This window comes from Streptopelia decaocto (assembly GCF_964273445.1).
Source record: "Streptopelia decaocto genome assembly, chromosome: 15".
In the NCBI taxonomy this organism is placed as follows: Eukaryota; Metazoa; Chordata; class Aves; order Columbiformes; family Columbidae; genus Streptopelia; species Streptopelia decaocto.
The window spans coordinates 8,449,345-8,473,290 of NC_138670.1; the positions used below are offsets into that span (position 1 = coordinate 8,449,345).

Sequence of the window (23,946 nt, forward strand, 5' to 3'; positions counted from 1 at the left end):
TAATGTAGCATAAAGACATGAAGAAAAAATTAGCAGAAAGATTAGAACTCATTTTTAGAGAAGAGTCAAATATACTTTTGCACAGAATAGCAGCTTTGAATTTCAGGAGAATATTCAGGCAACTTAATGCCTACAGGCAACTATAAAAAATATTTTGAAAAGTCACTGTAGTTCAGTTTCTGTTTCATTCTCATTCAGACCATACATACTTTTTTTTAAGAAACCTCCTCTTTACAAAATTAAAGGGAACAACCTTTAAGATCAATCTCTCTTCGTTCTGACCAGAAGTCATGCTATTCCTGTCACCATTCAATACCATTTACTATTTATCCCTTTATATTTGTAGAGGTGATCCTATCCTATGTAAAAGGAGATATCACAACTACATATACACAGATGCGCATGCTTTAACATAGGAGCCAAAATGCTTAACTTCTGGGCCAAAGATTCACTCTGATAGAAAACCTTCTATTCTTTAGAGTTGCCAGGTATTTGACCATCCTGGGCTTAAGCCTTCCTTCCCAGTGTAAAAGAGGGGAGATGCAGCATGTTCAGAAGCAACACTGCTGTCCTGCATTATCTAAATATCAGCAATTCAAAAATGTCTGATATCTGACTGATAAAACTCTACTCTTTAGCTCTGCTCAAAGTTTGATGACCTTCATTTGGCCACGGGGAAAAGAAATGCACAGATGCCAAACCTGTTGCTGAGGAAACAATTCTGGATGATCTTGATGATGAAAGTTGCAGCTTCCCGCTCAGTCATGTTGGGGCTGAACCTGTGCCTATACGTAGAAAATCATAAAATGCAAGAGTAAATTTAGTGAGGTCTCCTTTGAGCATGATAAACATGTGTCTTTGCACAAGCTCAGCCAGGTGTTGATTTCATTTGCTCCAATAATCTACTTCTTGTGAGACTACCTGGTACAAATTATCTCATGTTTTAATAAGCACTTGCCATTAGTCTTACAGTGGAGACAGAGGCTGTGAACTCTTCATCAGTCTAGTGCTAACTCTAGGAACAGCAAGTCTCTCTTTCTAGGCAGCTGCTGCTTTTAAAATATCTGTGTATCTAGCAGTGCCCTTGAGCTCCAGCCCATCATCATTTACAAATCTGTGCTTATCTTTAGGAAATTGTAGGAATTTAAATGCAGGAAATACTGAGCTACCTCTGCTCCCTCTGGAGCTAAAACTCCAGAAGCATAAGCCTGAAGGGCTGTTTAAAGTGTCACATTAAAATTTGTATTTGCCTAAGCTGTGGAATGTTACAACGTAGTCCCATCCAGTACTGTATTATCTGTGGAACAAATTTTAAGATGCTGTTCTTTGGAGTCCAATACCATTTCCGAGAACATCAGTCTCAGCAACTCATTACCTCTCAATTAAAGCAGATCTTCACAGTCTTATTTTGCTAGTCCTATGAACTTAAAGATTATCCGTGTACTTGCAGTGTCATTGAACAGCTTGAATTTAATTATATGAAAAGTCCTCTGGAATTCTTACTGTCTGAGATATTTCATAAGCAAAACTTACCATTTTTACAATGATAAAGACATTAAAGATATTTGAGTAGCATGACACCTATACTCACTGCAGAAGCTGTGGAAAGCGCACATTCTGTGAAGAACATACCAACATTTTCCATTTCATACTTATGCTGACTTACTTCAACAGCTTGATTGTCTGCCCTCGGAAACAAGGCAGCCCTGTATCCAACATTAATGTAACCAGTGAGACAACGGCATCCATATAAGGCCTAAAAAGAGGAGAAAAAGGTTATAGCACTGAAATTTCTGCAGCCTTCATAGGTAAAGGAGGCAAGCTGAGGAGTTCAATGAGTTGGACCACACCTTTTTCTGTAATTAAATCAACACATTTAATCCTCTTACATTTGCTGGTGGAGCTACACCATTGCTTGCAACCTGTCACTTTAATTAAATTTCACTCCTTTATGTTGGACTACCAGATACTCGGAATGCTGCAAGATGAACAGTCTCATGGAGGATTATACAAAGCAACGCTTTAGTAAACATTTCTTTGGCATCATAACCAGCAATACCACACTAACAGATTGTCTTCTAATTCCTAATTACTCTATGTAATTCTTTACTATAATCAGCCCATCTTCCCATCAGCCCATCTTCCTCTCCTCCTACTCAGAACACTTATTACCTACCAAGCTATTACTCTACTACTTGGGTGACATTTTTGCTTTGACACAAAACCACCTCCAGACTGCTCCCTGTCAAGGACCCAAATTGATCGTGACTCCAAGACAGCCCCTTTTGGGGCTACTAGCTGAAGAAACTTTGATTCTGTAAGATAACACCAATAATCCTTTATACTCGTGATAGAATGAACCTTTATTTAGGCTCTGTTGCACTGTTCTTCTCCCACCCACTCCCATGCAACATCCTATTCATATAGATTTATTAGTCTTCCTGCATGTTAAAGCAAATGTTGTTTGCTTGCTGTGGAGCCAGGTGAAGTCACAAATCTTTACAGTGGCTGGCTGGCAATCACAGCTCAAGAGCTGAGCTACCAACACCCCTGCATATTTTATAACAGAAAATTCTAGCACTTTTTCATATCTCCTACCTAATTAACTAGCTGAAAGGGTGACTAAAGTGACTGTCCTGTTTGGGAAAACAAGAAAGATTTTGATTCTCCTGTAGTTTCTTACAGCAAAGCTTTATTAGCACACTAAATCATGTGAGGAAACGTAACATAATATTTATAAATTGGACAAAATATATACAATTTTCAAATATAACATAAGAACATGAAAAAACCCATAAAGGCTGTAAAACTGCAGGATTATGAAGTTGTTTCAAAGTCTGCAAGATGTACCAGGGCAGTCTGACAGGCTCAGCCCCCCTACAGACAAATGTTTATTATTATTTATCTTCTCATCTGATTTTAGGTATGCAAGCACTTCCACTCTGAGCAATTAAGGACACCTTACCTGACTGCCAGATAGCCTCTGACACACATCTCCATAAACCACTTGAACGGAGTTGCCTCCATTTTTCCTCCCATTATCATCACCATCTCATCTGTCAGTTTAATGTCAGGCTCCCAGCCCAGATTTCCACCAGGTGAGCTTTCAAACATGAATCCAAAATCTGTGCCAAAAGATAATCTGCCTCATAAACTTGGTTGGTTAATTGAGCGCTGCCAAAGCTGGCAGAAGAAAGGAGATGCAGATTTCATATATTCTACCAACATTTCAACTCCAACTGGAAAAAAGCTTGGGTGAAGTGTAAGAACACTAACAAAGAACTATCACCATGAGATTAGAGTAGATGCAAGAATGATGACATCAAATGAACTCCTTGCTGAAACATCTGTGCAGTTCCAGAAAAACAAAGCTAAAGTAGAGGTTACAGCCTTACACAGTTATATAAATTTACTTGTCAAATTTAATTCATACTTTTTCAGTGATGAAAGGAACCCAAAGATACATACATGCGTGTATATATATGCATAAACATAATGTATGTATGCATAAGTACATATACATGCATAATCCATCCATACATGTGTATATACTTTCCTGAAGCTGGTAAAACTTTGCAAAGCTAAATTTACAAAGGAGCAGCCAACATGAATATATATACAATACTGAACAGACATGAAAAAAATCCCAGGTATATTTACAAAATGTGAAATCACTATATAGATTGACCTCAAAAGGGAAATGAATTATTATCTTCTATGAGCAATACTTCACAACAGAAGGGAAAAGTAACTACTGAAATTCAAATGTGCATATGACTGACCAATATGAATGATGTGTCCCTTTTTGTCCAGCATGATGTTGCCGTTATGCCTGTCTTTAATCTGGAGCAGAAACAGGAGCAGACTATATGCAGCCATACTGCGGATGAAATTATAGCGAGCCTGTACAAACAGGAAGATAAAACAAATCAGAAGAACACAGTGAATTTAATAACTCTCCATCCCAGGAGCAGATACAGCTGAACAAAGCTTTTTTCTTTTTTTCCATTCATGATTAGTTTGAAGCAATGTTCAATGATATTCTCCATACATCTACAGCTGCAATAACTCCTTTAGCTAACAAACTCATAGCTAAAAATGGATTATCAGCATCAGAAACCAGATACAGCATTACGGTAGTCATTATCCAATTATTTGTCATTATTTCTTACAGCTAGAATATTTCTCAGTCAAGATTTTGCTCTGCTTGCCAACTGATATTTTACCTTCTGGAATGCAAGGGTAGACTCATCTCCATACTGCCTTGTAAAGTAATCATACATCCCAAAGTCCGTCTGCCTGCCCAGCTGGTCACGGGATGTGCAGTCAGGAATGCATTCAATAACACCGCACTGAAGGGGAAGAAGAGAAACAGGTCTGTAAAGCACGCTCCTAAAATATATTTTGTTCATGGCTGCTGGCAGTCATACAGGTCCTGAGGGAAATGTGGAGAAGCCTACGGATCACTGAATACAGGCTTTCTAGTTTATTCATAAAAATGTATATCCAGTTTTTTAGGATTTCCATGCAACATAAAACATGCTCTGTAACTATCCACTGACTTGCACAATGCAGGCCCAAAAATCAAACAACAGACATGAATAACCACAAGCAGAAAAATTTCAGAGCCAAAAGCTTTAGAAAAGCAGGAAGCAGGAGAGGAAAGTCTTTTTTGTTGCTGGTACTCCAAATATTTGGCATGAGTGATGTGGGCAGTATTTCCTCACAGTATGGAATTTTTATGTGTGCTGGAAGAGAAAGTCTTTTTTAATTAGGAGCTATTTTCTACAGCAGTACAGTTAATTGCCCACTTACCCCAGGAGCTGTGGCCACCACTCTGTATGGAAACACAAAAAGATCCAGGCCTACCAGCTGAAATATGTTCTTGAAGAGATCGATGATTTGTAAAGCCAACATGTCCTGTTATACAAGAAAAAAAATGCACGAGGATTACAGAGGTTACGGGTCATAACTTAGATTACAAAAATGATCTGAAGAACTCTGAAGTGAACATTAAGTTACCCCAGCAGGTCTGCAGATGTGTGCCTGTGCATGCACTGGGGCTCTGGGGGGGAATCAAAAAGGGAAAAGATAATACTGTTTAAGTGGGTAGCAAGCAACACTGAAGATTTAACTGCTGACCTCAGAACAAACTTTTCCATTGCTCTTTGATAAAAGGGCTACCAATAACTCCAGGGATAATAGCCAGCATCCCCTCTTAATCAAAACCAATTGAGCTTCAAGGTACAAGATACCACCTTGAAAACTACTGCTATGTTACCAATAGTTCAATCGAAAAATAAACTCTGAAAAAGAATTTTAACTGATGGTAAACTGTCTGGAAAGAATGGCCTTTTGTTTTCAAACTAGAACTTCTCTAGTGGTGTAACACATTTCTCACTCTCAGTCCAGAACTACTGGAGATTCACAAAATTCCAAAGAAAAATATTTCTAGACTGAAATTATTTTCTTCTTGCGTATTGTCACCTATAAATCTGCCTTCTATAACTGATAACTTTGTACCTGTCTGCAGTCATCGCCCACTTTAAAGATGGCTGCCTGCCAACAGATCTTCCTACTGTCCACCCCTTCTTCTGCACTTTCATCTATGGAATCGGAACGGCAGCGCAGACCTGCAGGAAGAGTATAAAGTGAAACCCAGACACGCTTTCATTAGTAACTTTTTATCATGACAAGCCCTCTGCACTCAAAACCACAACATTTCACTGCAGGCGCACTACAGATATTTCTGCCTTGCAAGGTGAATACTCTATTTCCTTTCTTCTACTGAAACTGGAACATATCAAAATAGTGTTCATGATTTACATGATAAATGCCTGACCTGCATTAAGCTAGACAGCCAGAGCATCCCACAAAAATTTATGAGAAAAAACTGCCAAAACCTGGAGTTTGCTACGGTCTAAAAACCAGGGAAAGGTAATCAATGTCTATGTTAGTCTAAAGTGACTGTAATTGCAAAAAAAAAAGGATTTAAGCCTTCAGACTTTTCTTCTCTCTTTCTTTGATTCAGTTTCATTTCTGAGCTGCACCATTGCAGATAAAGTTCAGCATGAAAATAATTTTACTGCAGCAGTACAGGTGACTAAAAGCAAGTGATTTTAAAGGAATCACCCACTCTTAATTAGTAGTGTAAATGATTAAGATGCAGTTACTAACCTTCTTTTTCAAGCTCACTGACTCCACATCGTTTCACTTTAAATTTGGCCAGGTAAGGTGCTTTTGCTGCACTAAATTGTAATAAAAACAAAGATGATGATGATGAGTGCAAGTTAGCCAGACAAGAACTTCTAGAAAAATAACTACATACCAGGAATTAACTTAGTGGGAGAATATAACAAGAGCCTGGTACCTCTGCATCGGAGTTCCTGATTTGTAATCGATGTCCAGAACAATAGCTTCAGGATTGCTGGGCAAATAACAGCCTGCAAAATGGAGCAGACAGCTGAGAACAAATCCAATGGCTAGTGTGACAATGACAATCAGACAATAACTGATGTGCCTAAAATCTCAATACATAGTTTTGAATTAAATCAAATCCTAGAGATAAACTGGAGATAATAGTCTGTGAGCCATGAGGGATGCAATGTTTTTTGTATTAGGGAGCGATTGCCAGAAACTAACAGACTACAGTTTTGAACTAATACTGTAGAACCTGTGCCACAAAAATACACAGACAGGACTTCTCTTATAATAGTCCCTAAGAAGAGGTGGCAGCATGTCCCAGAGCACTAGAAAGGGCCCTTAGCAACCAACTCATGGCAAGAGAACGGAGACCTGTCAGAGATCAGGAAAAGCTTGATGAAAGCTTCATTTTAGAGAGAAGACTCAGATTGGGAAAACACATGTTTGGGGTTTAAAAGGACCTTCAGACAATGACATTTCAAGGGAATGCCTGACGGGAGTAAAAGGAGAACGAAAGGAACTGGACATGCTTCATTCTTGAGATAACGTAACTTCTCAAAAGCACCTCATCTTCTTACAAAAGGGTGGTCCAAAGAAAAAGAACTTATTTTCTTCCCTCTTAAGACAGGTATTTATGCTTTTATCCATGATGTGTGTTATCTACCTCGCTCTTGGGCAAGTTCTGATGCACCATATAGAAATTATTGGGTGGATAAAAATATTTGAATCGTTTCAAGACAGAAATAATCCAAGTGTAACAGAAGAGCAGCCACTGAGAGCTGCCACTTGCAGAGATTTCCATATTTGCTTGCAGAAAATACAGTACTCACTCTGAATGCAAAAAGCCCACTTTATTATGTGATTAAATCACTTCTTACCAGGTTGCACTTTCACCTCAGATAGAGCACTCAAACAAGCTTTTTTTCTTTCATCTCCTTTAGGGAAGGGCCTAGAAAGATGAATTATATTTTATTCATCTGCATACTAATTATTACTCTATGCACTGGCTTCAAATTTGTGTCAAACTTACACAAACTTTACTAAAAGTGTTTCTTCCTGTAATGATAAAGATCTCTCACTGCACCACCTCTAGAAAACTTGCAGGCTCAATCCCATACCAGAACATTTCCTATCTTAATGAACGTTATAGGCTTTGCTTTGTAGATTTAACATTGATTTGACATACAGTTGTTGGCAAACCCAAACAGCATAAGAGAACTGAAGGAAATATATGAAGGCTCTTCCTTATACAGAAATTTGAGCATAATTACACCTTTGTAAGCACCCCTACAATTATACCAATATAGTTTTCCCATGTGGAACTTATTCTAGAACAGGAACACTGCTAACTGGAAAAGGATAAGCCAGCAAAATGCCTGTGCAATTACACGCCTAATTTGTTCACATACTTAGCATGACTGCAGGTGTCGACTGGATAATTGGTAACATGGTTAACGATTAGCACGTACAATTACCCAATTTGCACAGGCATTTGTGTAAACTGTCCATTGAAGTCTGTCACACAATTGCATTCTCACCTGGTGTAGGCGTATGCAACTGGAAAGTATTACTTATGCTCTAGTTTTAAGCAGTACAGCAGCAATGTAACACTTGAAATAATGAAATCATTACAGATGATACATTTAATTCATTTATACCATCTACAAAGCAAACAGCATCTCTTCTATGTTGCATTTACATTGGAGATGCACAAAACCAGATTCATTTTAAGGCTGGGGTGCAAAATGCAATGCCTGCAAAGCACAATTATCAGTTGCTTAACTATGCCTTCATATTCATAAACAGTGGATTGATTTCATTCTAAATATCAAGATATTCAGATCCTAACTCCCCTTTTAAGTCATGCTACTGGGTGAAAATATCTCAACATGCACAGAGAAGGCAGCTGATATTTGACTGTTTCTGTGATGTGTCCTTTAGCCTGATGCCCTTATACTGGTGGTTTGCAAAGCTTCATTTTAAAGAAGGTATGTCCCAGGACATACATTTTATATGACTTTCAAATACTTTCCTACACCAGAGGATGTTTTCAAAATACGCAATGAAACCACACTTACAGACTCAGAGCTTGTATGCTGAGCCATTGCCATCCACTGGCAAGCTTTATAAAAGTTAAGTTACATCTTTTACTGCAGTCTCTACAGCCAACAGTGAGAATCTCTCTTTAAGAAGGATGTTCAGTTTCAAGAGATCAACAATCAAATGTTTATAACATCAAGTCTTTCCCCATAACCAAAATTTAGGAATGAAGGAAAAAGGCTGACATATGCAAAAAGAACAATTGTCTTTGTATTACACTGCACAATGAGATCTCTTTGAGAAGAGGAAAAGGCAATTTCATGGAGTTTTAGCAGTTTGAGCTTTTTTGGTTTTGTGGTAGTTTTTTTGTTTGGTTTTAAATTCCACACAAAATGTTGACAAGAAGTTACAATATGCAAAAAAATGACAGTCAGTCTGGTAGATCTAAACAGAGAAGTGCTGATTTTCCCACCTGGATCATGCTCTGCTCACTGTTCACAAGAACACTGGCGGCATATCCAAAAAAAACAAATGAAGCAGATGGGATTTCAACTAAGACAAGACCACCAATTACTTTACCAAATCCACTCCTGTCTCAGTGCACTTTTCTATGGAACCTCATTCCACTATCATAAACCACAATGTCTTTGATAAAATAAGATTAACAACTAAAGTTCAAGTTCAGAATAATCTGCTTCCAAAGCAAAAAGATACAGCTGTTTCAGACAGACTGCTACCTCAAAGCACTTATCATCTAAGTAATTAAGTCTTTTTTTCCTGAAAAAAATATCCCAATACCCCTGTAAAAGCAACTCAGCCTCAATCAGGAAACTGGTAATTAACAGAATAGTGAACCCCAAAAGAGCACAATTCCTGAAGTGCAATACTTACTTGATAATGGCTGAAACATTGGTGATTTTATTAAAGAAATCAAATTCCCGTTGGTAGAACTCCTTGGCTGGGCCAGACAATGAGCCGGTTATCTCCTCTACTAGCTGCTCCAGAAGTTCTCCAATGTCAGCTGCGTGTGAAAAAGGAATCATCTGTGTCAGGAGCTTTATTTCAGAAAGGTAAATCATATGGGTGATGGAAATAACCACCTCTACCTCTACAAATGAAAGAGAGCTTCCTAGCTGAAAGAATTCCTCCTGCTAATAGAGGAAGGAGATCTAGTCTGAACAGAGACAGGGAAAAGAGTCAAGCTAGATTGTTTCTAAAGCACTCACGATCTTTTTGGTGTCCTTCTTCATCCATGTAGATATTAGTTTTCATGTTCCAGATGAATTGGTGAGCAAGAAGCTGGGATTTGGAAGCTGCCCATAGGATGTATTCTCTAACGTAACCCATCTGCAACCACATCCAGTCCAGTTAGGAACAAGATTATTACAACTCTAGCAGACTTGATATTACTGCTTCTAACAGCTATTCTTCACACTCCCAAAATATTTAATGGATGAAGACGTCTGCACTCTCAATCTTGATAAAAAAACCTTTGAAAATACAGTTTATTGTATTAGGCAGTGAATTGACCTGAACTGTTTTCCACTTTATTACTGAGCTATCCCATTATTCTAACCAATGCTCTTCCCACTCTGTGCCATTGTCTATCTGTTATATTTGGACTTCCAATCTCTTTAAGCTTAGGGCATCTTCTGGCATGTGTCTGAAGTACAGCACAGAACACAGTGCAACAAATACTGGTCTTGCTTGGCCTCACTAAATGCTCCCGTAATACCAGACATCTAAACGGTGTCATACGATCAGCACATTCTGGTGGCAAGAACTGCATGGGCTGGCACAGGTCCACAGAAATTCTAGACAATAAGACTAAACTTACAGAAGAAGTTGAAGTGTACAAGGGAATCCTGCTTCCTCCAGAAATTGCATTCCCTCTCTTCTAGTTGCAACTATTTCTGTAGTCTGTAGATGTTTCTATGTTGGACTGATATTAGCAGACAGGTTGTCTGATGTTCATACTCTGCATTGCAGAGGATTCTTACCTACGCAAAGTTCTCCAAGAGTAACTATATGCAGTCACCTACACTACTGGCTGGGGATGCCTTCACCTGAATATAACACACTGACAGGGTTCACAAACCTCGTGGGCAGATAACAACGATCACATGTTCATGAACTCTGAACTTGGTTGTCAAGCTTTAGTTCTGGCTTCTACAAGATGAAGCTAAAATCTGATTTCATATATACGATGGAGCACAAGACACCCCTAGATGTCTTCTCTAGTTAACTCCCCAGCAAAATGATCAAAGACAGTGATTTAATTTTGTTACTGCTTGCCTCATGCAGACCTTCAAAAGCTTTATTCACACAGAGTCCTCATCTGCAGTTTCCTATAACGAAATCTCCTTCCTGACAGACGAGCTACCCACTCTCCAGCTTTTCAAGCTTACCTGTTCATAAAAGAGGTGTAAACAAAGCAAGCCAGCCTCTAGGGACAATATTTTTTCTTCTATGCATTAGGTACAGGACGATAACAAGCAGCATTAGTTTAAGCTAAAATTTTGTCTGATTTGCAGTTTCAAGTCTAAAACCTGTTTTAAAATCTGCTTTGTTCATATGCAGCTGTTCCATATCCTCACCTTGTCATAGCGAAGTGCCTGCACAATCTGTGGAATGTAGAATAAAATGGCATCCTGAAAGAGAAAAGATGGCATGGTTTCTATTGGTATTGTTTTAGTAGTGGGAAGGGAAGACAGGTCACACGCAGAAAGAAAAGCTCCCTATAGTTAAGTGATTAACAAAATACCACTGCCTCTTTATTTTAAGCTATATACAAGCCATCTTCTCAAATCAAAGTACTTTTCTGTCCAGTTACTCCCTTCAAAAACATCATTAATGATAATGTATTTTATAATTCTAACAAAAGTCTGACAAGTGTTAAAAATCTAGATTGCCACTGCTTTAGAAGAAACACCTTTCCACCAAAAGAAGATTTGAAAGGAACAATGTGAGAAGAGCAGTCTGAAGACTTCAGCTTAGTGTGATTTATGATAAAAAGCTGCAAGTACATGAGCTAGTATTACATGGGACAATTAACTTTAATTTTTCATCCCAATTTATTCACACTCCGCAATGTGGTGTGACCATTTATCATACATGTCTCTCCATGGTATTAAAATCAAGCCTGTGGCCGCAATGACTAAGGTCGTAACTTTACTTGGAGTGTTGAGGTTCACTTGGAACTTATCTTACCGGAGGAAAAGATCGCAGGACTTTAACTCCATACTGAGCTGTTAGAGGATGAGGTGGGTACATGCTTGAAAAATAGGAAAGGCCGGTTGGTGGATCCGTTGGTGCCCAGCAGAGAACATGGCTGAGCTCTGGTGCATCAGCATCAATCGTATGCCAGGTAACCAGATACTGAAAAAGCAGGTCAAACACGTTAGGAGTTTGTAGCACCCAATAATGGCGGGGTTGTTCACATCCGACAGTAATGATATAATCCAGCTTCCTACGGCAGGGAAGCTGTGGTGAAACATGGTAAATTTTAACAAAACCACAGCTATTTTATCTAAAGCTTTTTTTTCCCACGGAAACCTATCCATTGGAATCAACTTACCTCCCAGATCACCAGATAGAGTCAGTGAAATCAATAAAAGGACAAGACAGAAGTTCTAGCACAGGGAGAATGAAGAAAGGATGAGCCCTTTTGTAAGAGTCAAAGAAGATTCAGTCTTCCTGTCATCTGTTTTACAGGTGACGTACAGAAGTAAAGACCGTATTTTCCAATACATCTGAATGAAATGGCCATACTAGGGCCCTGTAACAGTACAAATATTCAAAAGTACCTTTATTGCTTCAGGAACATCACTAACAGCTCCTGGGTCCAACCGAACCAGACGGGTCACTTCTGTTCCAATAGCTTCAGTGTTCTTAAATCTAAGTATAACCAGGAATATGATAATATTAGAAAATTTTGACAGCTTCTTCTATTTATGTGAAATTGAGAACAGAAAAAGGAAGAAAAGTATATGCTTAATAAACAAATAGTCCAACTATGAAATAATGCACACTGAGGGACCAATATGCTGTCAAAAGGGGATTCAGGAACAACTGGTCCTCATCCAATGCCTTTGTATAAACCACTAGTATTTTAGCCCACCACTGGATTCTTGGCTGAAATACACTGTCTGGGATTCTACAGAAACCAGCGTGCAGAACTCGACTTGGCAAAAACTGTCACTGTTGTAAGGGGGAAAGAATTTCCTCTCCGTGCTGGAGCCAACTATGCTAATTCTCCTATAATACTTATTAAAGCGCAAGCCAATATATAGCTGGAACACTTCACTCAAAGTTACTTTTAGCACTGTTAAAATGCTGTGCCTGCTAATAGGTTAAATGCTATTTAAAACCAAACATGATTTCTTCTAAACAAAACACTAAGTGTTAGTGAAGAACGCGTGGCAGGAAAGGCAGCTGGACTCCAGCAGAGTCTGAGCCAAATGAGTATGTTAAGTAATCCAGTTTTTCCCATTTCCAAGGTCCCAACCAGCTGTATAAGTGACTGTAACAGGAACAAGTGCCATCAGTACTTACAGTCTAACTCTACTGCTAAGGCAGCAGGAATTACATCAGTTCTTTCTCCTGAAATATCTCACCTGGTAGGCAGCTGTACAGCAAGATGAGGAGAAATGCTCCAAGCCAGATTTACATTATCCTTCCATTGCTTCTCACTAAGACTGATATACTTAGACCTCCAGTTTGCTACACTGCTCTCTCCAGTTTGATCCAACTCAAGCTCAGGGGAAGACAGTGGATTGTACCATGTGATTAAACGTTCAATCTCAGTAGCCTGAGGGAAACAGAAAAAAAAGTGCTTTCTGGAAGAAGAAAAAACACCCTCAGTTTCATACTTCAGTTTATGTATCCTGCAGCAACAACAGCGTTTCAGAAATTCGTACAGATTCCCTGTTTTTTTTGATGACCCACCAGTAACGAGAGCAGTAATGTTCTTCGCTTCATGTAGTACTTGTGTAGCTGCGTACCTCTGTTAGTCTTCTTAGACATTCCTTGAGAAAAGGATAAAAAGTTTTCAATTGCTTTTGTTCAGTATGTTAAACAGTGCTTTCGAACTGTCCACACCTGGCAACGTTAACACATAAGAACTGAGCAACCATAGGACACTTGTAAATTTAGATCAGAGTGACTTCCAAAAGTCAGTACTGCAGCAACTCATCATACGGTTGTTCTCTGAGTATATGGAGTACGACAAGTTACAGGGTTATCAATTTAGCCAGTACTGCATTCACTTTGGAAACACAACTGCCCATTAAAAAGAAAGAGCACATAGTTTACAACTGTACAGAAACACAGCCCACAATGTAATGCCACTCTGCTGCCCCCAGAAAGCACTGGAGCATGTTTGCACAAAGCAATTTTGTTACAAGATTTCAACACATCTTAACCTCCAGTCTTACTTCTTCTGCACTACAGAACTGAACATTTTATCAAACAAAATGAGTCATTTCAAAACTTTGCTGTTTGCTACCAGTGAGACTTTTTCTGCCCCCTCTCCAAAGTTTGACACCAGTAATTAAATACCCTGTCAGAAGAAGAAGAGTCCAATATTAAAGGTAAATATTGACTTTAAGCAACAACTGTATATAAAATATGCTGTAAAGTGGGTTGCAATGAGCTGGTTTCAATCAAAAAGATACCTGATTTTTTAGATATGGTTGACATGCCACTGGACAAAGGGTAAGTATTTATCCATCCTTGTGTAGCTTGTTGCCGAGATCCAACATTGATATCCAGGTTGCTCCTGGTGTCTTGATTATCTAAGAACAGAGCACAGACCTGATGCAGAATCCAATCAAAGAAACGACAGGCTTGTGAAATGGCTCATAAAGGAACTCACCAGGTGGCACAAGCTGGCTGGCAGTCAGATACTTCTTGTCTGAGAACATCGCTGTCCAAAACTTGATCAATATGCTGATATCCTCACGAAGCCTCTTTTCCCCTTGCGTGGGGAATTTTGAGGGACAACTTAGAGAAATCACACAAATAATGTGAAGTCGAATGTATTAGAGAAAAAAAAAAAAATACAAACAAATCTAATGTAGTCACATTTCTTATTCTAACCAGAATCTACAAGGATGAGACTGCACATCACTCCATTTTACCCTCATTGCTTTATTTTGTCTGACCGAAGAGTAGAAACTTCCGGTCATAATTGAAAATTAAGCAGCAGCCTGTCACCACCTTGGATTCACTTGAAATCTAATATTATGACTGACTGGCCTCCTCAAATTCAGACATTCCTATCAATTATATTCTTTTCTGTCATGCCCATGTCAAATGTTGAAATCACCAGATTCATTGTGGGTGTACTTTTAAAACAGTGAAACTATATTTCAGCCACACATTTTGTAATAGCAATTGTTTAAATCTTATAAATCTACGTACAGTTTTGAGCACTGAATAAACTCCAAAATAAAAAAGCAAAGAAGAGAAACATTCCTGAAGGTATTACTTTGTAAGCCGCACATAAAAACTGGAACTTACATCTAAGCCTCTTTGAAATGGTTTAGGAACTACACAAAAGCACAAAAGTTTCTCTTAAAATGGGCAAAAAAGGAAAGGAAGACGTTAAATCGCTAGAAGACAAAGACAGCTGCTGCTCGGAACTATCATGGAAGGTTCAAGGAAATCACACACACACTTTCAGTTATGTAGTTGTAAATTAAAAAGTACCTGAAATAATCAAAGGCAGTTGAATAAATCTTTTCTCTCAAAACGTTTCGAATAGTTGCATTTGGAACCACATCAGCATGCAGCAAAGACAACCCCAGAGTCAGTAACCTAATAAAAAATAGTTAGAGAATGAACATTTTGGCATTCTCAAGATGGTGACCAATGCAACACCATACAAACTACGGTTTCAGCTGTAATTACGTTCATTTCTTTGAGAAGTGTCTGTTCAAGAGCTCTTCTCAAACTGTTTTCATTATCATCGCTCTGTTCCTAAAGCTGTGACTACTGAACCATAGAAAGCTGAAGCTTTAAAGTCATGAAAAGTGAAAACACTTGATGGAGCAAAATTATCCTCAACTGATACATTGACTGGATCCATGATGTGGGCAACTCACTAGATGAAATTATCCCATTAAGTTTTCTGAAGCACCAAAAGTGACTTTCTGCTTTGAAAACAGATCTCAGGCTCTACATCATTCCCACCTTTTAAAGGACTTCTCACCACTTGAAGCCAAGTTATACAGTTTAGTTTAGTTTTTTTCCCTCCCAGTCCTCTATGACCTTATTTCTTCCACCAAAGAAAAAAAAACAAACCAACACTACTCACTTAAATCGGGGTCCAATTGCTGCCACATGCCGATTCAAACTGCCTTTTGCTCCTCCAATGTTCAATGAAAGAGACCGCTGGAGCAGGCTGGAGAAGATCTCTATTTGGTCAGAACTGCAGTACTTAGCTATTTCAAATCTCTGCACCAAAAACTGAGAAAGAACAAAAGACATGCTTTGCTTCCTTTGACCTTTTTCAACTCAAAAAACACCCCGGCCTTTTCTGTTTCAAACAGAAATTATTAGGGACTCAATTATTAGGGACATGGTTTAGCACTAGAGTTAGGTTATGGTTGGACTCGATGATCTTGAGGGTATCTTCCAACCAGAATTATTCTATGACTACACTGTGCTCATATAAAAGAGTGGGTATCCTGGCTTTGAGGCAGCGGGACTACACCATTGTGACTCCACTCTCTTCCCAAATCATAAGAACAATTAGCGCAGAGTAGCTTAATCACAGTGTCACTGCAACACTGCCATAGGCGGGTCAATCAGAAGAAATACACACCTCTATCCAGATGTAATGTGGGGTCACCTCTGGCGGACAAGGCCTCGGCTGGCTTTCTTCTGAGGCTGCTAATGGATCCGCTTCTTTCTGCTCAGCAGAAAACAGGCCAACTTTCTGCTCTACCGTCATCTGCCAGGCTCCTGCCATTTCCCGCATGAACTGCAAAATGGAAGATCACACTGTTTCCTGTTTCAACAGCGTCTCGTTATAGGGAAAGCACAATCTTTCACCATGGGGCACACAAGAATCTAACCCATCAATTAAAATCTGAGGCAATATTAATGAAGAGGCAGAGACCAGTCTATATATCCCACCTGAAATAAAAAGTTTCCTTCACATCCTAAATTAAGATGGGAAGAAGGACTCCGTCAGAAGTGCAGCTCTTGACAGAAAGACTAAGGGCAACAGCAGACAAGCACTGGATTTTGTTGAGGAGACTGGACTGATAGACCAGCTGGTGCCATCCACCCTCCCGCTAGATGTACTGAAGTTTGCTGCCTCCAACACCAGGACAGCAGAGAGAAGCGTGTGCCAGGTTCTCACGTGCTGCGGGACACCGGCTGGCTCAGGAGCACACACAGCTGGTGATGAGGCACAGCAGAGATGGCACATAATTCACTTTTTCTGAACCTGCTCTGGGGACCAGCATCCTCTGGTAGAAAAGAGACCCAACAACCAAGGTTGCTTATCTGATCTCCTTAAAAAGATACAAAGATATTTCCCAGAAGCCTAAAGAGGGAAAAAATGAAACTGATACTTAAGAAGTTAAACACTGAAATGTGCATGTAAACTGACCCAAGTAAATTTAGATTGATGATTATCTCCAGCAAGTGAAACACTTGGTGCTCACTAACTGGAGCAACTAGCAGAGGCAGCTTCCTCAGCTGTGTGCAGGCTGCCACTACACCATGCTCAGTTCCTTTATTGCTATTAGATGCATCCTCACTTCACAAATTACAGCTGTTCTAGCCTGTTATAATATCAGGACTCTTGCAAGCCTATTTTTTTATGCAAGGATGCAATGCCAGATACCAAATAACTGATGAGCAGGGGCATTGATTTCTATTTGTTTTAGAACACCATTCTATAAATTGCAGTAGTTCGGAACCTGATTCATGAGCAGCTCAGGCATCTCAGGAGCAAAGCAAATTGTACAGCTGAGATCCTAGCAGATTTCCTTTGCTATATTATTCCTGCTGCTGAGAAAGATTTATTTCCCATAGTTCACTTTGTGAGGGTGCTCAGAATCCAACAATACAGGATCAAAGACTTCCTGGCAGGCTAAAGTGATTAACAAGGCATTTAACATCCTTACTTGACACAGATTCACAATAGCTGTGAATCTCTCAAAATTTTCTTCTCCTTCCCTTGCAGGGGCAGAGAGAGAGTTGTTAAATAGCTTCCTACCGGCACTTCTATTCCATTCTTGGCAGCGAGCAGCCACTCCCAGCAAGCAATTGCTGTTTCCATGCCATGTTCATTGAACATTCGCAGGGTTCCCCAACACAGATGATGAAGGAGCTGGGGATCACAGTCTGAAAACAAACACTCACTCAGATTTCTCATACAGAATAAATAAATGCTTTTCACATCAACATGAACCTGGTTTGCACAATATGTAATAATCAATTCCTAATAAATAGCTTCTACTTTAAGAAGGCTTTTCCCCAATATAAGGCTAAGATTTGTAGTTTATAACTCTTGATATTCACAGCCAGAAAGCAGAATTCCATTTGTTTTTCATTACCTTTGCTGCTTATTAGCAGTGCAGTCAACTTAAACATGGCCTGGGTATAGAATTCAGCATGGCCTAATTCAAGAGCATCATTAAGCTCTTTGACCATCAGTTTATTTAGGTCAGATGTTCGTCCTGTAGCATTTGAGAACTGAATCATTCCAGAAACCTGTAAAACATAACGGGTTTTTCAAGAGAGAACAGTATTTTTAGGAATCTAGTTTGGTATTGGTCACGTGTTGATTAAGGAACTCCACAGAGACATCTTTGTTACTACTTTGCTAAACCTTCAGCTTTATCTGCAATCTAAGAACTTCCTGCAAGACCAACAGTAAAATGATCTGTTTAATAACATAAGAAAATTATACCCTGCATCTTGAAGGAATTTAACTTCAGAGTCTGTACTCAGAATAACATAGAACCATACAACAGCTCAGGTGGGAAGGGACATCACCCCCTGGAAAGCCATGCCAGAGCTCCTGGACACTCCACACTCACGATAAACCCTGTACTTACCTCTCCTGCGTAGCGGTTGCGCAAGTTAAGAGAAGCCATGAAGTTGGAGTAGTCCTTCTTCACACAAGTAGGTCTTTCAGTTAGCTGGGTCGCCTGTGACCAGACCACATACAGGTGTTTTTACTGTTCATATACAACCATTTGTCTTTTTTTCTATTTATACCTTCACATATGTTTTAAGTTTAGTTTTCCTTATGCTTATAATCAGAACAGTATCAGAAGTATTAGGTACAACGGTACCAGGACCAATAAAAATTAAATAAGGAACATGTTTCAAAGCTGCTGCTAAAAACCAAGCTGGCTGATGATACAATAGGTTATACTGGGTGCATCTCCAAGAGATTAGAAATTTCAATCACAAATGAGAAAAAATGAACCGTGAAAAACTGTGTATAACTGCATGAAATGTTCAATGCAAAAGCATGTTTTGAGTGAAGCTACGTCAAACTCGGAGCAAAGAGGTGTCACCCAAAACTCACCTACGTTACTACTCCAGAAAGCAGCTCATTTCAGCCTTACACAAATATATTACTTTCAAATAATTAAAAATCAACCATAGAAAACTCTTAAACAGCACTAGATACAGTTCTATTTCCTTGCTGGTTACCATCTTACCTTTCTGTATTTTACAGAACAACGTAATTGGAAGATACTTTGGTTAGTGACAGAAAGAAATAGAGTATCTGAGAAATGTTCATGTGCGATAACAAAGGTGATTTAGAAAATCTGTATTATGTGGCTACACTGAATGTTATAAAATTAATATGACAGCTATACAGGTGCAAAAACAAACAAGAATTGTGCCCAATACTCACGCCCAGAGTGGTGTTCTGCCTGTTGTAGCCTGCGAAGTGCAAAACGCTTTCTGTAGCCATGGCCAGTCCTGTGTGCTGGGACAAACCTGACACCCAGTTCTGATGTTTGTTTAGGTACTCCTGCAAACAAATAAACGAAAAACCCAAACAAAACAATGTGTTTGTTGGAAAACTACTGTGTTTTTCAACACAGGCAGCTCATAAGCAAATGTTGCATCATTGCAAACTACCAGGAAACTCACATACCTGACAATAAATACACTGTCTCTAGTTCCTTTTAGACATTCATAGCCTGGCAATAAGAAATTCTGAACATCCTCCTAAATATATAAAGAGTAAGACTCATTCCATTTTCTAAAAGATAAAGTGATCAAGATAGATACTTGAAGGCTGAGGCCTTCCTTAAAAACAATCAATTTTCATTAAAAGAATCTTACAAAAGGAAATGCTTTGGACTCCATGGAAGAAGGGAATATAATTAGTTATGCTTTTACATAGCGATAGAATAGAACCCATTGAGTTCTTTTCAAGGAAGGAAATATGAACTTCAGGTAGAGTTGCAGTGTCCAAGATCCTGAGCCTCCCCAGAAATTTTGTTACCAGCATCAAGTTAGGCACCCTGAGACAGAATCCTCATCTAACCTGGACTACAGAGTTTCTTCAACTACTCACCAAAAATTAACAGAGACCTGCATTTTACTATAATGAGACTTTTCATTTACATTAAAGATATTTTATTTATGTTATTAGTACGTGATAAATAGTCTTCTGTAATCTTTGCTTTTGGTCTTGTGACTGCTTTCTACCAAAATCTGCCATATGCGAGCGTTTTCTACACCCACGCTCAAATTAAAGTCTCTAGTTCACAGCTTTCTCATGTATTAGCAGTGTGTCTCTGTATTTAAAAACCACAAAGACAGAAAAAAAACATCTTCCAAAGAGGAAAACAAGACACAAGTTTTACATCCTAACTATCTGTTTCAGTCCTGCTGATATATTCAGCTAATGCGCCAGCATTAAACAAACTTTGTTTGGCAGATGATTCTATTACACCAAACTCTGACTTCTTAAGTAAATCCAGGATGATCAACAGCTTACAAATCTGTTATTTTACAGACACCTAGGTTAGGACTACATCAAAAGTCACATCAAATCAAAAACTCTAATTTTTCTGTCAATGCTTTAAAGGACATTTCAGAGCAACAGAAAAAAATCAAAATTATACTTGGATAGCCTGAGAAAAAAAAACAAAAACAAAACCACCCCACAATTTAATTCTCAGATCAAGTTCTTTCACACAAACAGGCTCATTACCTGTAGATGAGATTTTGTAACGGAGGGAGCCCATTTCATTGCTTCTTGCAGAATCATTCCACAGCGTGCAGCAAAATCCTTGACTATACTCTAGAATTAGAACGCATCAATACAATCAGGAAAATACAGGACATTTAAGAGGCGGCACCGGTTTTAATGGTGTAATAAGTAACGCATGGAGTAAGGCAGGTTGTGGCAACATTATACAGTAAAACTGTCACACTTCAAGTCAAGTAAAATAATAAGATTTGGAAAAACATAAATACCAAGTGGCATATTGTATTAGAAAAACCTTACCTAGGGAAGTATTTTTAAGACAAGGACAACTCAGAGTAGCTCACTTATCTCCTTGGCATTAAATTAAAATAAAATCAGGCATTATTTTGTTGTTTGATAGATCAAGGAGTATCACCTACCTCTCTGGCTTCATGTGTGTCAGGGACAGTTATTCTATACGGAGCATCAGGAATGTCATAGTATGGTTGGTCCTTGTGAATGTCCTAAACAAAAACAATTCTCAATAAGATAAAATTCATCATCACTTAATTTGAACACTACAGGTGGCACTCCCCTCAAACAAGACATTTGAGTTACCAAACCTTTTTGCTAATACTTCCAAAATCCATCTGAACAGCTCTAAGAAACACAACCAAAAAAACACCACCAAACTTTTATTTCAAATGAGACAGTTCAACAGTAATGGGTAATCCTGTGGTTTATTCTTGATGCTAAATTTGACTTTCTGAACCACATCTGACAACAACTCTCTAGCAGTAGTTTTACTACCTATGTAACAGCAGTGCAAATACGCTCCTTACTTCATAGAACTTAAAATTAAGGTTTTAATCAATCTTAGTGATCATAGCAAAACCAAATTAAGAACTCAAATAAGTATCAAATAAATGCAAAACAAAGCAAAAAAAATCTGTTCTATTAAAGAAAAAATGGAAATATACATTTTATTTCCCTAACAGCAATACTGAAAAATGGAACTTACTGCACTAAGGGACAGTGACAGCGTCTGCAGAATATCTAGCATAGTCTTCAGCACAGTTCCGCTCCACAGCAAGTGAGGAAATCTAGAGCAAGACAGGATTCAGAAACACAATAACCATGGAGAGCTGAGGACGGAAATTATTTTACCAAAAAACGGAGCTGCTCAAAGAGCTATATGCACCATCAGGTAAGCTCACGCTGGACGAAGTTCCAAAGCTCGCCATGCCTCGCAGCAGCCCAGCTCAGGACAGAGCCAAGAGCTCTCGAAGAGCCAGCCAAGTAGAGCTACTTCATAGAAATTGAAATTGCATTTATTTCATGGGCACTTTGCTTTGCTCCATCCATGGGCTGCCCAGGGAGGTTGTGGAGTCTCCTACTCTGGAGACATTCAAAACATGCCTGGACACCCTCCTGTGTAACCTCATCTGGGTGTTCCTGCTCTGGCGGGGGGATTGGACTGGATGAGCTTCCGAGGTCCCTTCCAACCCCCAACATTCTGTGATTCTGTGTGATTTTAAGCAGGGGTTTCAGAGCACAGGTTAAAAATACTATTGAATGTTATTTTTCAAGGAGATGTTCTGGCAGTAGTACCAGCCAAGAAATCCACCGTTGTCATCGATTGCATAAGAGAAAGGGAAACTGAAATCTATACTCACTTGTCTACCAGACCAGATAAGTATTTGTCTGCAACTCTCCTGATCCTCTTGTGAATGTGGTTGAAATTCACCAGCAGGAACTGAGCGTGTCTCTCCAGCTCTTCTTCGTTTTCCTTAGTTTTAGGCTAAAAAGCATGCCAAAGAGAAGGATGAAGCTCTTAAGGAAAAAGACAAGCACACTTTCATAAACTGAAATGAGAGCATTTATACAAATTTAAAATTTTAGTTTCCACATAACCTACTTTATCAGCCATCATTGTCAGGAAAGCTTCAAACACCTTATCAGCAACAGCTATCACACACTGCATCATGCCTGAGGAATTGAGAGAAGTGACAGGTTTGATTATCAAGATTACGTTTGCTTTATAAACCTTGTTTAACAGTTAAAAAGTGTTTATGTTTATTCAGCCAACACTGAACCAAGCTGTCTCAAAACAAAACCAGCCTTCTTGGCAAGAATAAAGCAACAGCAATCTAGTGAACATGATTAATATTGTTACATAGTTGCTTTATTTGTTTTAGTTTTGCATGCCTGGAGGTAACTTCCTAGTAACTCAAGTTGCAAGATAATCTAGACAGGTAATCTTACCAGATTTGTCTTTTTGAATTGCTTTATCCTCAAAATAGCAAAACATGACTTGGAAACGATCTTGGTCAGTTGAACGCAATACCCTAGGAAAAGAATAGTTTTGTGGGCTGGGTTGCTTTAAGTTTTTTTGGTTTTCATCCTCTTTTTAACCATCTTAAACACAAATCTATGTACTTTAATGCCACTGTACACACCACACACATATAGACTTATTTCATGATAATTTAAAGTCTCTAGTAAGCGTGATATGGCTGTTTGTTTTCACATTCAACTAAGAGGGCTCAGATCATAAAACACCTGTTCGTCACTGAGGGGGTAACTTTCACATCTCAGGAGAGAGAAACCTGACAATGATGCACTTATATAATCACCACAAACATATAAACATGGTACAATCTTTGGCATTTGTATAGGCTTTGCATTTGTTGAATTTCCATATGATGGAAATACTTGTTTAAAAATTGTTTCTAAAATACCACCAAGATGTTTCTGGAAGTGGTCATCCCTGTTGTCAGTTATTGTCAAAGTAAAACTGGGATGGAGAAGCTTTTTCCTACTTTCCTCACTGCTAGACCTCCACCTCAGCTTCCAGCCAAACGCTTCTTTGACCAGCAGTAATAAATACATTTTTTAAGACAAAACAAACAGTCTGTGAATTCAGCATGTTTGATTAGTACAGTCTAATACATAATACTGAGGGGGAAAAAAGTAGACTACAAAAAAGATTTCTCAGCTCCTACAGTACACTAATCTCGCAGAACAGGCAAGTGTCTGCACTGTCCTTCAGAGACTCAAGCCCAAGACTGTGCAGAGGATACGTTACACTTGAAAGACATTCCTATGAAGAATCCTTTTTTCCAATCTTCTATCAGTTCTATACACAGGAGACTCCATTTTTTGGGCCCTACTATATCACTCCATCCTTTTTATTTATCCAAAAGGCATTTTTCTACAGATGAATTCCCAGTCTTGAAATTGTCAATAGAGCTAATGTGACTCAAAATACTGATTCTCACTTATCTGAGTGTCTGGCA

The 23,946-nt window shown here is 38.8% G+C and overlaps 1 protein-coding gene across 2 annotated transcripts in view; it reads right to left on the bottom strand.

Moving 5' to 3' along the window:
- The window catches only part of PI4KA (phosphatidylinositol 4-kinase alpha), a 55,567-nt gene that overhangs the window by 1,505 nt on the left and 30,116 nt on the right, over nucleotides 1-23,946 (bottom strand). For both annotated transcript variants that reach the window (XM_082065854.1, XM_082065853.1), the window contains exons 23-54: nucleotides 22,913-22,995; nucleotides 22,566-22,636; nucleotides 22,324-22,448; nucleotides 21,669-21,750; nucleotides 21,088-21,171; nucleotides 20,672-20,761; nucleotides 19,358-19,477; nucleotides 18,543-18,635; nucleotides 18,039-18,195; nucleotides 17,699-17,826; nucleotides 16,292-16,450; nucleotides 15,782-15,933; nucleotides 15,175-15,282; nucleotides 14,339-14,466; nucleotides 14,139-14,258; nucleotides 13,411-13,490; nucleotides 13,080-13,273; nucleotides 12,270-12,360; nucleotides 11,674-11,841; nucleotides 11,061-11,114; nucleotides 9,690-9,810; nucleotides 9,355-9,484; nucleotides 7,302-7,372; nucleotides 6,371-6,443; nucleotides 6,178-6,248; nucleotides 5,524-5,633; nucleotides 4,816-4,920; nucleotides 4,227-4,352; nucleotides 3,783-3,903; nucleotides 2,966-3,125; nucleotides 1,667-1,756; nucleotides 702-785 (exon numbers count right to left, since the gene is read on the bottom strand). In XM_082065854.1, the coding sequence (XP_081921980.1) occupies nucleotides 702-785; nucleotides 1,667-1,756; nucleotides 2,966-3,125; nucleotides 3,783-3,903; nucleotides 4,227-4,352; nucleotides 4,816-4,920; nucleotides 5,524-5,633; nucleotides 6,178-6,248; nucleotides 6,371-6,443; nucleotides 7,302-7,372; nucleotides 9,355-9,484; nucleotides 9,690-9,810; nucleotides 11,061-11,114; nucleotides 11,674-11,841; nucleotides 12,270-12,360; nucleotides 13,080-13,273; nucleotides 13,411-13,490; nucleotides 14,139-14,258; nucleotides 14,339-14,466; nucleotides 15,175-15,282; nucleotides 15,782-15,933; nucleotides 16,292-16,450; nucleotides 17,699-17,826; nucleotides 18,039-18,195; nucleotides 18,543-18,635; nucleotides 19,358-19,477; nucleotides 20,672-20,761; nucleotides 21,088-21,171; nucleotides 21,669-21,750; nucleotides 22,324-22,448; nucleotides 22,566-22,636; nucleotides 22,913-22,995 (3,549 nt within the window). The remainder of the gene's footprint in view (nucleotides 1-701; nucleotides 786-1,666; nucleotides 1,757-2,965; nucleotides 3,126-3,782; nucleotides 3,904-4,226; nucleotides 4,353-4,815; nucleotides 4,921-5,523; nucleotides 5,634-6,177; nucleotides 6,249-6,370; nucleotides 6,444-7,301; nucleotides 7,373-9,354; nucleotides 9,485-9,689; nucleotides 9,811-11,060; nucleotides 11,115-11,673; nucleotides 11,842-12,269; nucleotides 12,361-13,079; nucleotides 13,274-13,410; nucleotides 13,491-14,138; nucleotides 14,259-14,338; nucleotides 14,467-15,174; nucleotides 15,283-15,781; nucleotides 15,934-16,291; nucleotides 16,451-17,698; nucleotides 17,827-18,038; nucleotides 18,196-18,542; nucleotides 18,636-19,357; nucleotides 19,478-20,671; nucleotides 20,762-21,087; nucleotides 21,172-21,668; nucleotides 21,751-22,323; nucleotides 22,449-22,565; nucleotides 22,637-22,912; nucleotides 22,996-23,946) is intronic.